The sequence below is a fragment of the Struthio camelus genome, chromosome 2, assembly GCF_040807025.1.
Source record: "Struthio camelus isolate bStrCam1 chromosome 2, bStrCam1.hap1, whole genome shotgun sequence".
In the NCBI taxonomy this organism is placed as follows: Eukaryota; Metazoa; Chordata; class Aves; order Struthioniformes; family Struthionidae; genus Struthio; species Struthio camelus.
The window spans coordinates 119995492-120008190 of NC_090943.1; the positions used below are offsets into that span (position 1 = coordinate 119995492).

Consider the following 12699-nt stretch of genomic DNA (forward strand, 5'->3'; position numbering starts at 1 on the left):
ACTTCTCCTCGGTGTGGGTAAAAGATCTGGATGGAGAGTTTCCAAGTGAATAAGCTTCCTTGGCATAATGTGCTGGACGAGTGGCATGGGGTCCTTGCAAAGCGCAGCTCCATGAGCGGCTGCTGCAGCTGCCCAGCGTGGTGTGGTCATGTCGGACGTGGTGCTGAGTCTGCCTTCCCTGAAGTGGGTGGTGATAAGGCTCTGCTGCAATGCAAACAAAAGCCAGGCCAGTAGATTTTGGACAACACAAATTTCTTTTTCCTTTGCAACAGTTTTTGAGGCTTGGGAGGCAGGCTTGCCCGCAGACTTTGGTTTAAAAATGCAGCAAGGGCAGTATGGCTCCCCAGCATAGCGTAGCTGTGGACTACTGACCACAGTCACGCTGACCACCACTTGGGAATCAGTGTGGTAAAACCTGTTTTAAGAGATCCCGCATAGGATTTCCCACCATGTGAAATGGCGCTTGTGGGAGGGCAAATGGATCTATTTTCCTTCCCTCTAGAAATTGTGAAGATGGGAGATAAAGCAGCTTGGTCTGAACTCCCCTTGCCGAAAGTTCAATCGACTGATACAAAAGCTGGTTCTGGGCTCTTGTCTTCCTCTCTACCTCAGCAGAAAGAAAGGCGTTGGTTGGTAGAAAGAGGCTGACCACACAAATGCATGCATATCCTTTTTTTCTAAAAAAGAAGTTGTGGGTGTATTTATTGTGCTGGTCCCAGCCTTTTCCTTTGCGGTATTGTTGCTGGAAGGAAGTGGAGAGAAATTAAGCTTCTAACAAGATAAATTTGAGATTATTAGCACTTCACTGCTAAGAAGATGAGAACAGAAGGATTTTGTTTTATTTGTTTTTGACATCTTTGAGTTTGTCAGTTCTTTTTCCCCTTTTTTGTTGGGTCTTGTCTCTTCAAGTGAAACTAGCGCGTGTGGGAGGAGGTGGTGAACGGAGAGCCATAGCTTCTGACTCTTCTCTCTCGTTGTTCAGCATAGCTACACATTGCAAAGCCAAGCAGAAGTGCTGCTTTGTGCAGATGGCCGGGCTAATACACTTTGAGCCTGAGCCTGACGGCGCAGGCAGCTCCAGCAGCTGTTGTGAGCAAGCGCCTCGGCCCTGGCAGCGTTGCCCGCTGTGGGTGTCCTTGCAATGAGGGACTGGTCTGCTCCAGCCTGTACTTACACTCCAACCAGGCCCCAGAATAGCCTCCAGATGTAGTCTGGATTTCTGCTGGAGATATGGGGGGAGGGAAAGGCTCCAAACTGTGACAGAGGCCCACCCGGTGACAGAGGTGCAACATGAACAGTGGAGGGGAAGGAAATTCAGTGACGGGTAAAATGTCTTGCAAATCAATGACACTTTCAAGTGCATTAACTTATTGTAGTGCACTCACACAAAAATTCTTCTTGTCTTTGTCCGGTGAAAGAAGTAACCTCTTGCTGTGTCTTTCTCTCTCCAGACGATTTTGCAGAAGAGGAGGAGGTGCAGTCCTTTGGCTACAAGAGGTTTGGTAAGTGGCAGCAGGTCTTTCAGCTTGCTGTTTCTTAGTCCTTAAAAAAAGTGAAACAATTGCTTTTAAAACCTCCCTTGGCAGCGGCATAGAAACCTGTCGGATGGGCTTCAACTTCTGTCTAATACATGCCCCCAAAAAGTTATTTTTAGGCTTGTTTTAGTTTCTTGGCAAACATGCACTTCAGGAGTAGCTCTGATCAGATATGAAAAGATGTGTTTAGTTATTTGAATAGTGAACGAAATAGTATTATGGAAATGAAGTCCACACTTCAACAGAAATGGATCTGCTGGCTGTAAGAAAGGGACTGTACCTCATAAATATCTTCTGCCCAGTTAGGCTTTCCTTAGGCCTTCAGACTGATGTACAGCACAGTTTGTAGCTATTCCTAGAACGGTTGTGGGGGATCTCCTGCAGGCTCACGGAAGTTGCGTTGACAGTTTAGCCAGGAACTGGCTAACTCCTATCAAAAAATAAAAATATTTGATATGAATGTATTTGGAAACCAGTCCTGTTGACGAGAATCCCTTACCGCTGCGTTATCTGCTTCTGACCTGGGATGTAGTGGTAAATTCAAAAACTTGTTAAACTCTCCTGTATGGTATTCCAGATCTGATTTAATTCTTTATTGCTTCTCTGTAGAAGTGGGCAAACTTTTGCTTACCCTTGAATATATCAAGAGATTTGACTTAATACAATGCAGTGTTACATTTTATAAACAATTATTTAAACTAACAATTCTACTAAATAGTTTTATTGAAACAGTGTCAATCACTATCTTTTCTTAATGTTTGTTCATGAAAATGGCCATCAAGCATGAAGAAATCTGTGCCATACATCTCTGAATAGGGCTGAGAAGCCTTTCAGGCTCTCTCTGATTGTCGGAGAATTATTTCAATATCAGCAGGCTTCAGCTTCCTCCAGAGAGGCTCGCTGGCTCCTTTCCGTCTGACCGCCATCAAGGTAATACGATGGGCTCCAAGCTCCTGTAGTGCCAACTCTGTCTGGGGATGGAGAAAGCACCTGCAGCCAAAAACGTGAGAGAGACTTCTGAGGAGCTCATCATCCAAACTGATAGCTGCCTTATCCACCATAAACCGTTGGGATAAAAGTTCACCTTGTTCTTCTGTCCCAGGAAAGAGGCTGGAACAAAAGTCACTTTCAACAACCCCTTTTGGCAAACTGATAGGAAAGGCAGGCTGAATTTAAAAAAAAAAAAAAAAGTTAACAATTCTCTGCATCCCAAAAGGAGCAGGGGGAGGAATATTTGTAGCAGAAGGAGATGCGGTGTTTGGGAGGTGGGGATCACATTCGCATGACCTCTTCTACCCCCTGAACTACTCCACTGCTCCCTGCTGTTGAGCTTTATTTTGGATAGGTCAGCCAACCACAGAGCCAGCATCTGTGGCTTGGAAAGTCCTGCCATAAGGCTGCACATATTTTTTTTCTTACTTTTTTTTTTTCTGGATTAGGCCCTAGAATAGCAAGAAAAAAAATCTGGAAAAATGGAAAGAAATTTTAACTGTTCATTTCTGTCACCTCCAGCTGAGGAGAGTAAACAATATTAGGATTCATTAGCACCTATAAAAATAGCTTCCCTCCATGTTGCCTGCTACCTAGCCGCTTCGCATCAGCATGCTTTTGCAGTGAACCGTGAAAGGTTTCAGCAAGGAGTGGGTATCCCTAGTAAATGCACTATTGTGACATAACAGGATATTCCCATGTTAACTTGCTTTCATTCCTTTCTTTCTCCTTTGCCCTGGATACTGTGGTGCTAACAACATGAGCAACTTCTCCTCTTAAAAATGGAAAACTGATCTGAACATTTCCAGAAGTAGGTGTGCTATTGCAGTGGGGGCAAAGGGGTGAGAAGAGAGTAAGCAGTATGGTAGTGGCAGGAGGAGGAGATTTCCCCATGTCCTTGTTCACACCGCAACACCGCAAAGTGACAGAAGGGAAAAGACAGGTTAGTTCCACTTTTAGGAAATAACTATAATCCCTTCTTCTTCATAAAATGAAAAATTGCACTGTTCAGGGAGGTTTCCTGATGCCTGCAGTACTTGAGAGTTAAACTCCAAATCATCCCAAGGTATTCCTTGATTTAGGAGAGCCGTGTCTATAGGGGGAATGGAACCATGAGGTCACAGCATTTGTGCTAGTGAGGATTTTGTAATTCTTCAGTATCCTGGTCCAAGAAGCCTTCTTTGTCCATGTTATTTTTGGAGTGCAAACTTCCTGTCATACCCCTTTCCTCGTCTTTCTCAACATAGTGGGGCAGCACAGGGAAGAACTATGCTGACTTTGTTTCAGTACCTCCCTGCTGTCAGCATTTCTTCTGTTTGCTTACAAGTGTACATGCTTTTATGGCCTCTAAAGGATTATTTTCCCCACTTCAGAAAACCGGACTCTGTGCATGCCCATTTGCACAGTTATCACTGCATTTCCAGGCAGTGTTTCCAGGCAGGAGGTGTTTTTGCGTAACACCTCAAGGGAGTGAGTAACCATGAGCCTTAAGCAGTGTTGGCTACTTTATCTGGCACCAGGCCCCTCCATTCAGCGAGGTGACAAGCAAATCTTTTGAAAAGTCCAAATTTCACTGACTAGCCAGGCCAGCGTTTCTGCTGGAGCACCACAGGTTGTTACGGGGGCTGAAGTACAGCTGAGCAGTTCAAGCTCCTATCTGAAGAGCAGGAAGCCTGTTATCCCAACTGATATTGCCTCTTTCCCTGTGTCCTCACTCATAATGGAAAATACGGGGGAATCACATTGCAAAAACCAAGCATCATTACAAAACTCCTGATAAAAGAGTATTTTGAAAGGAGTCCTACCCTATCTGCTGGCTGAATGCTGTTGAAATCTCAGTGCTTTCATTATATAGCCTGCTGGAATGGGCAGCAATAGTGGCAGCAGTTACTTTTTTGACTCCAGCATGTAAGAGCTGTTCTGTTAGCCTTCTGTGATAGGAGTAGTCCTTGAATGCACCATTGACATGAGATGTGGTAGGAGTACCCTGTCGCAAGTGCCTTTGACTCTAGCTTTTGGAAGTGGGAGACCTTGTTTGGATCATAGTGTCCTCTAAGAGGGAGACAGCTAAAGTGCAACTGGTCCATGAAAAACATGACTTGCGGTGAGTCACTGCTGGCAGCTGGGAACATTTGTTGGTCAGCATTTGGCAAGGAAAGCTTTGACCAAACTGCTTTCCTAGAGTTCAGCTGAAGAGTTTATTATTAGCTGCCTTGTTGCTGTTGCCTGTAGTTTGATTCAAAGAAGGAAGAGATCTGCAAAAGATGGGAGGCATCTTCAGACAAACCTCATTTTGGGGAAGAAGCTTTTGAAAAGAATACTAAATATTCCCCATTCTGCCAGCATGCCCTGCTTCCTCTTTTTCTGAATCATTCTGTTCCTCCTCCTCAGATAAGCTAATGTCAAAGAATTTATCTTGCTACTATGTTTTTCAGCCATTGGAACACTAACTGATTATGTTAAGCCAAACATACTACACATAACACACTAACATTAAATAACAATCCGGACAGACGCAGACAACTTCGAGATGCTAGAAAAATATACACCAGCATTTTTTCCCCATTTGAGCAAAGAACAAACTTGCTGCAGGGGGTCAGGAAGGTAGAGGAAAGCACTCTTTCCAGCCGACTGATATTTCGATGCTTGCTACAGATGTGCATGGAAACTGGCAAAAGTGCATTGTCTGGTGACTCGTGGCTGCGAGTTGTTGCAGTGAGAAAGCCCCTGACACAGCGTGTTTTTTATCATCGTTACTTCATCATCAGTCACTGCTGCAGCTCCTTTGAAGTTATCTGCTCTAGATAACAAGCTAGGCTTCTCCACTGGTTTTCCTCTTCCAGGTTGCCACTAGTGTTAACCCTTTCTTCAGTCAGCTTGTCATTGGTTTATATATTTTTTCCTTCTTTGGGAAAGAATCAGTGAGGAAAGGTCAGAACTTCTTTTTCAAAATTACTTATCTTTTAAGTCTTTCTAGTTAGAATTAAGACTCAAAAGGGATGCTAAACCTCAGGCTTGAGAGCTCAAATCAGTTTCTAGATAGTAGACATCAGGATGAGATCTGCTTACAGCAGGGTTTTGACTCTATCCTCTGGGATTCCGGCTCTGGGCATAGCAGCAGACAAGGAATTCAAAGCGAATTAATGGACTGTGAGGTGGCAGATCTGGTCTTCTGATTTGTAGCATTCCTAGGTAATAGATATAGAGATGATTGTGGATTTGGGGGTTTTTTTGTTTTAACATATTAGAACTTATAACCTGCACTTTACTGAACAGAGTATTTTAGGTACAAATTTCAATGTGAAATTTTTCATGGCCTAGTTTGAAGCTATGGCACAGCATGGACTATCTGGAAACAATGAGGATGATCTTTGAGCTGTTTTGAAGCCCGTTTGTAATGTTTTAGAAAGCAGGCTTCCAAGGAATGAACTGAAAGCCTTGCTGATAAAGAGAAACCTCAGAAGGAATCAAAAGATAGAGCTAATATACTATAGATAAGTAGAAGACTAAACAGCTTGTGTAAGATAATTACCCCTTCCCTCATGGCAAACACAGCCAGAACTGGAGGCCATAAGCCTGTCTTCCGTCGTAGGTCCCATCTTGGTTTCCCCCCATCCTCAAGATCACGAGACGGGATCCATTTCCCTGCTCTTCCCCTGCTGCTTCTTTCCGCTTCCCTGCCGCCACGTTGAGGCCATGGGTAAGGGAAGGTGTCCTGTGTCCCATTGCGCCCCAGCATGCACAGTGTCCCAGTGCATTGATCCTTGGGAGTCCCCAGTGTCACAGTAGGTCAATATTTGGTGGGAGACGAGGGAGAAAAGTGACTTTGGGCTCCCCCAAGTAACATAGGTACTTTTTTAGGTACAGCACATGGGGCATGCAAGAGATGACTGGGTCATGATGTCCCTGCTGCACAGTTATGACAACTTAGTTCCTACACTTGGAAGTGATGCTGAAATATCGTGATGCTGTTTGAACCCTATAGCGGTTATGACATGCAGCTAATGTGCAGAGTTTGCACTTGTAGAATTACCCACGTTTGCAGGCTGCATGTGACCACTGGTCATCTGTTAAAAATAAAAACAAACAAGTGTTTTGTTAGTGGATTGGCAAAATTCAGATGATTCAGCCACAGAGTGATTGATTCAACAGCAGGAACAGCTGGTCGCTGGTGGGACCAGTAGGGTAATGCTGTGTCCTTTGAGTTCACAAACTACTTCTTGACCTGGCTGTCACCTCTCTTGGAGATACTATTGACTGCTGTGGCCACCACAGCCTTGCAGGGGAATGGCGGCTGCGTGGCCGTTTCTGTCAGGACGCTCTCTGCGTTATCAGGCCTATGCTAGTGAAGTACCTCGCCACTACACAGGCGTACAACACCTGGGGGTGTCACCTCGCTGCCAAAAGATGAGCGCTTGGCACGTACATCAGCGCTGACCTGGTAGAGCCCCACAGCAGCTCTCCAGCATCGGCGTTAGAATTAAATGCCGGAATTTCAGGCCCAGAAATGGATGAATCGCACAGTAAGTGAAACCTGCTATGTTAAAAAGGGGTGGGCAGAAAAATTCCCGTTTTAAAACAGTCTTGGAAAATATGATCTTTTTTCCTGATTGGGAGCAGCTGAACTAGATCCATTTGATAACTTTTTTCGCACTTTGTATTGTTTATAATATTTTGTACGGAGAGAAGATATGTATTATTTCTCTACCTCTGATAAGATACAGTTGGGAAGCTTAAGGATGAAAGCCTTATCAGCAGTTTACAGTGAAAAATGCAAACTTTGAGACAGAATACTTTTTTTTACAATAGGATTTAATAAAAACGCATACTCTTTCTATAAATAACAGTTCAGACACAATCATGGTAAGCGTTTGTTAAAACTTATCTATCTCTTGGAAGTTTGTGATAATTCAGGAATAGCATTTATTCATTAACGCTGCACAGACAGAATGATTTTAACCTTTATCCCCAGATGAATCCGGTCCATTGTTCAAATCTGCAGTAACACACAAAAAAATGTCTGGCATGAGTCCGGTAGTGTGCTATATCCACACAAACCTTAAGCCTCTAACATGAAAAAAGAATCTAAGCTGTAGGAATTTGTCAGCTTTTCTTTATGGTTCGTAAATGACCAGTGAGGGATTCAGATGCCACAAGCCACATAATGCTTTGGGCATTCTTTCATACGTATGCCTGCAAAATTAATAAAAAGCCACAGGGTCACTGTTAGTCACAAAGCCAGGAAAGTCTGGCAAGTTGTTTCCAGTTCAATGATCCGGTTGTATATTTATCAAATTGTGATTTTGTCTGCGTGTGTCCTAGGGTGATTAAATCCACTCTGAATGACAGAGTTAGTGCGGCTGTTCATTTTGGGCCGAGAGCTTTCATTTAGAGCGACCCTTTTAATTGCAATGACCAGCAAGGCAGAAGGGGGCTTTGGATCACCTCTCCCCCGTGAGTCCCCGACCGGCTGAGCCAGCCCAGGGCACTCAGTTGCTACGGGGTTTATGTCAGGCCTTTGATCGTGCATGTCGGGCTACATTTGGAAAAGGCTCTTGGCCTGACGGGTGTTAGCACTGCCTCCGCCGTTGCTGGCAGGAGTCTCCAGCTCACCTCAGGAAATTTTAGAGCCAGGTACGCTATCGAGCAGCTCTTTCCAAAGCTAGACACATTGGGAAAGAGCTCTGAAGTTTTCATGCCTGGGCCTAAATGTATACGTACTTCCTTATGTGAAGGTACCTCACGTGTAAGAATGTCTTTCTTTTCTTTCCCGATATATACTCAGCATACAGAGGCGGTTGGCAGGCAATTGGACGCTTGATAAAAAAATAGCCGCCAGGTGCACCATAACTGTCATTTCAGAGAAACGTGCACAGGGAGCTCCTGTTGAGGTGCCTGCATGCTTGTGGCTGCGCCCGTCCTCTGCCAGTGCCTTCTGTCTCGTACAGCACGAAGGGGACGGGCCATACGTGGGTTATTGCCAATATAGCCAAACCACAAATTTCAAACTGCTAATTCTTTTCATGCTCCTGAAGACAGAAAATAGTTCATGCACCCTGCCAAATCTGTCAGGTAGTTCAGTGAGATCCAAAAAGCTAACAAATCTGTGTGTCCTATGTTAACATGTTCAGAACTGTAAGAGCGGTCGAATTCTGTGGGTTTGGATCTGCCCCTCCCAAGTCTGCCCTGCTGTGCCTAGCTAAAGGCATTTCTCCTTCTAATCCAAACCCATAAAGAGACCTCTTAGCAATGGAAGTCATTCCAGCTGTATGTTGTTATGGCAGGCAACCTATTCTTTTTTAGTTACCAGGTTTTTGTTATCTAGAACGGCCCTGAGTACAATTACAATTCTGGACGTGTTTCTTCATATATTGCATTTGCGTGCCTGGAGTCATAGCTGCTTGATCAATCTCAATCTTTTACTGCGATGTGTTGAAAGGCGATATGGTCAACATTATGTGTGTTTCAGAGGTGTAAAATAGGTGTGAGGGCTTAACGGAGTGTCATATTTACGAATGGAATGAAAAATATTGGCTACACGGTAAGCAATGCCTGGGGATTTTATATTTATTTTCCTGCAAACTAGGTGGACAAATAATGAAATACTTAATACCAGGTTGCTGCCAAAACACCTAGGCTGCATATTGGGTTGTTCAACTTCATAATGCAATTACCAGTGAAAATAATACCTTAACAGGAAAGTAAGAATTTTATTTTCAGCACTCAGTACCATTCTGTTACCATGAAAAGGGATAACACAGGGAAACTGTGGGAGAAATTAAAGGTAAGAAGCAATCCCAAGAAGGAAGGGGAAGATAGAATAGTTGAAAGTACTTGCTAGAAGAATCTCCCAGTGATATAGTATGATTGTAGTGCTCATTAGAATTCCTAAAGTCCCAAATTAATTTCTTTTAAGTTCTATTCAAAATAAAAGTAAGCATCTATAGCCAGCTGCTATATGCCTGTTAGCTATTAGCTGCCATGCCCTATTAGCTATAATTTTGCAAGTGTTCAGATGTTCCTAATTTTGCTCCAGTTTCCCTGTAAATACTTCAGCGCCATTCTACATCACACAGTTGCTGTGTTGTACTTACCACAGGTGGCAGTTTTGAAGCAGACACATTGGTAGCTGGTGAAAAAGAGTGTGCTATCTTCCCTTGAGTCTATGTCAAAACTTTAGGTTGGTTGGCTGTTTTATCTAACAATGCTCCAAAATAAAACTCATACCTGTCAGATGCTTCTTACATTGGTATCCTAGATTCCTTTTATTTACCGGGAATTTCCTCAGAACAGCAGGGAGCTCTAACATTGATGTTAGGTGACACACCAGAAAATGGCATCCCAGCACCTGGCCCTTCGAGGCATGAAGCTCTTTGCAAAAGCTATTCAACATCTCATCGAGATCCCCAGATTTGCAGCCCACGTAACAAAGTGCTGCTTTGTTACTTTGGCAGGAAGTTATGAACATTTGCTAACAGCAAAGAGCTGGATGTTTTAAGTAACCACTACCAAACAAACAGTACAACTTAGCTTGAGAAACGTGTTGATAGACATGTGCACTGACTAATACAATAAGCCCCTAGCTGTCAGATTAGGAATCCTCTCAGTCTTTTGCCGTCTTGCTTAAAAGCCTCCGTAATCATTCTACTTGTTACAGTTAAAGGAGCAATCTTGTCTCGTGCTCTCCGTTTCAACAGGATCTCAGCGAACGGGAAAGATCAGATTAAATTGTTAGTACAGTGTTTTGTTTGGTGAAGTCCAGGAAGCATTAGAACGAAAATGTCACCATGTTTTGACATAAGATGTCATTTAATATTACATCACGCTTCTCTGCTTCTGTACCACCGGTGCCTCACTTCCCACGCTCCTGGGGGAACTGCAGCGAGGGAGGTGTGAAACCTCGCGGGCCCGGGCTGGGCAGTCTGTGCTCTCGCCCCCGTCCTCTCGCAGCAGCCCTGAGCCTGGCTGGTGCCCTGGGACTGGCAGCTTCACACATGTGATACGTCACTTTGTTGTACTTGGCAAATTTCTTGAAGGGATGATTTTCAGAGACCAAATTTTATGCCTGGAGACTGACTTTCACGGGACATCTGAATATAGGCTGGGTTATATACAGGACCTGAATATAGGAGCTGAATATAGATTGGGTTTCGTTTCACCTACTTTTAGGTAGCCTAGACATCTACCGTGGGGTAGACACCCAGCTTTAAAATGGCTGCAGGACAGGGAGGTCAATGCTGCTTGAAGAGACCTCCATTCGGAGCAAGAGCTTTGGGTTCGTGGTCGTTTGGAGTTACTACATACGGATCTTCAGCTCTCTGTATCATAAGGTATATATTATAAAGTCTCGATAAGTGGTATATAATATAAGCGGTTTGTGGGGAAGTACTGGGCCGCTGCTCGCTGGAGGATCTGGTAATGACTGACCTGGGGTAAGAAGCCTGTAAGAGGTAATGGGAGTGGGGACAGCGCAAATGAAAGAACCTCAAAGTATTTTAGACTGGGTTAGCCTGCTGCAGATAGTAATAAAGAGTTGCAGCTGGCTTTGTTAAGTGAAAACCAAATCAAACTCCGGTGTGCTGCAACCTACCAGTTCAGACAAAGAAAAGCTGGAATCAAATTTTGTCTGGTCTTGATAAACTTTCTGCTCACGGGTAAACCTAAGTGAAGCAGCATGAGAGCAGAGCAGTTTCTGTTTGTTCTGTTTCGGCTGGGTTAAGCGAGGGGGTTTGACATCCGGGAACGCGTGGCAGGACGTCACGGAAGAGGCGCGGGACAGAGGAGCCTCGCGGAGAACCTGGAGGCAACAGGGAGAAGTGTTGTGCAATTGGTGCTTGGGGAGTTGCGCGCTGTGCAGATGCCCTTCGGCTCGGTCAGGAACGCGTCTGGAAAAACCACAAAGCCTGAACATGAGAGTGATGCCTTAAATAAATAAAATGTAAATACATTTTCCACATTTCAGTTTGTGACTGTTAATGGGGTCAGCCAGAAGTTTTGCAGGAGGCACAGTGCAAGACACGAGCATCCACTTCTGTTCAACCCAGCTAAGGCTCCTTAGGAGATGTTGTATTACCAGTCCTGTGCAGACATTAAGGCCCAGCGTAACAGGACTTTGTCACATCATTTCTGACAGCCATTTCATAATTCTGGGAAGATGCAGGGCAGCTAGGTTTTCTTTTAAGGATGTCAGGGCACTAGGGCCTGCTTAATTTGGTTTCTCTGTGTAGAAACCTGAAATTTTAAGAGTTTGGAAAAATGCTTATTTATTTCCTTTATACAGCGTGTTCCGCTGTGCTTGTTACCAAGGTCTTGGCCAGGGATGTGGAAAATTCTACTGGGTTTTACATTTTAATTTAGTTCAGGAATGGACATGCAAGCCTTTAGTTGCAAGGCTTGTTTAGACCAGTAGATTATACATTCAGTACTGTTCAACGGCAGAAAACATATAAGCATTTTATATTTTTGTTAGAGGTTAAGGTATAATTTCAGACAATCTGTGTACATAGCGCCAGCTGGTAACTGAAAGACTGATTCCCTATGTACATTTCTGCATTGTCATATAACAGAAGAGAATCTGATAGCAATGAATAATAATACCCAATTGAATAAAAATAAATACCCAAATGAATAAAACCCAAGGGATTTTTTTCTTCTTTCCTCCCCTCTCCCTAGAATTGCTTCAGGTGGAAACACTGCATATAATGCCCCGTGTAACTGAGGATTTCATTTTAAATCTGGCCTGTAAGACTCAAGTTTGGAGAGGGAGAGCTGTTGTCCTTAGTTAACATTTTGAACAGTCTGAGACCAGAATAATCTGAACATCCGCTATTGAGTTTCAGCGTAGCATCTGTGCACAGCTAAGGTCACTTGTCCCCAGAAGTTATTGCGTGTCACTGTTTGTGTGTGCAGATGTTTATATTTAAATGTATGTGCTCAGTTTTTTATGACTGCATCCACACTGGATTTGGGTCAGTGTATTGGACTACCAGACAGCATGATTTCCAATATACAAAAAGCAGACCCGTGGATGTTTAGACTGTATCTGAAAGTTTGTGCTCCCAGTATGTTCCTGGTTATACTATTCACCATATATGGTAAATCAAAAATCTGAGAGGTGATAACTTTCCCTGTTCCAAGTTCCTGGTCAAGAATTAAGAAGTCACCTTGCTACCTT

The 12699-nt window shown here is 43.8% G+C and overlaps 1 protein-coding gene across 3 annotated transcripts in view; it reads left to right on the top strand.

The window, feature by feature from the left end:
- COLEC12 (collectin subfamily member 12) overlaps positions 1-12699 on the top strand; it is a 101487-nt gene that overhangs the window by 11280 nt on the left and 77508 nt on the right. For all 3 annotated transcript variants that reach the window (XM_068932300.1, XM_068932301.1, XM_068932299.1), the window contains exon 2: positions 1452-1502. In XM_068932300.1, coding sequence (XP_068788401.1) covers positions 1452-1502 — 51 coding nt within the window. The remainder of the gene's footprint in view (positions 1-1451; positions 1503-12699) is intronic.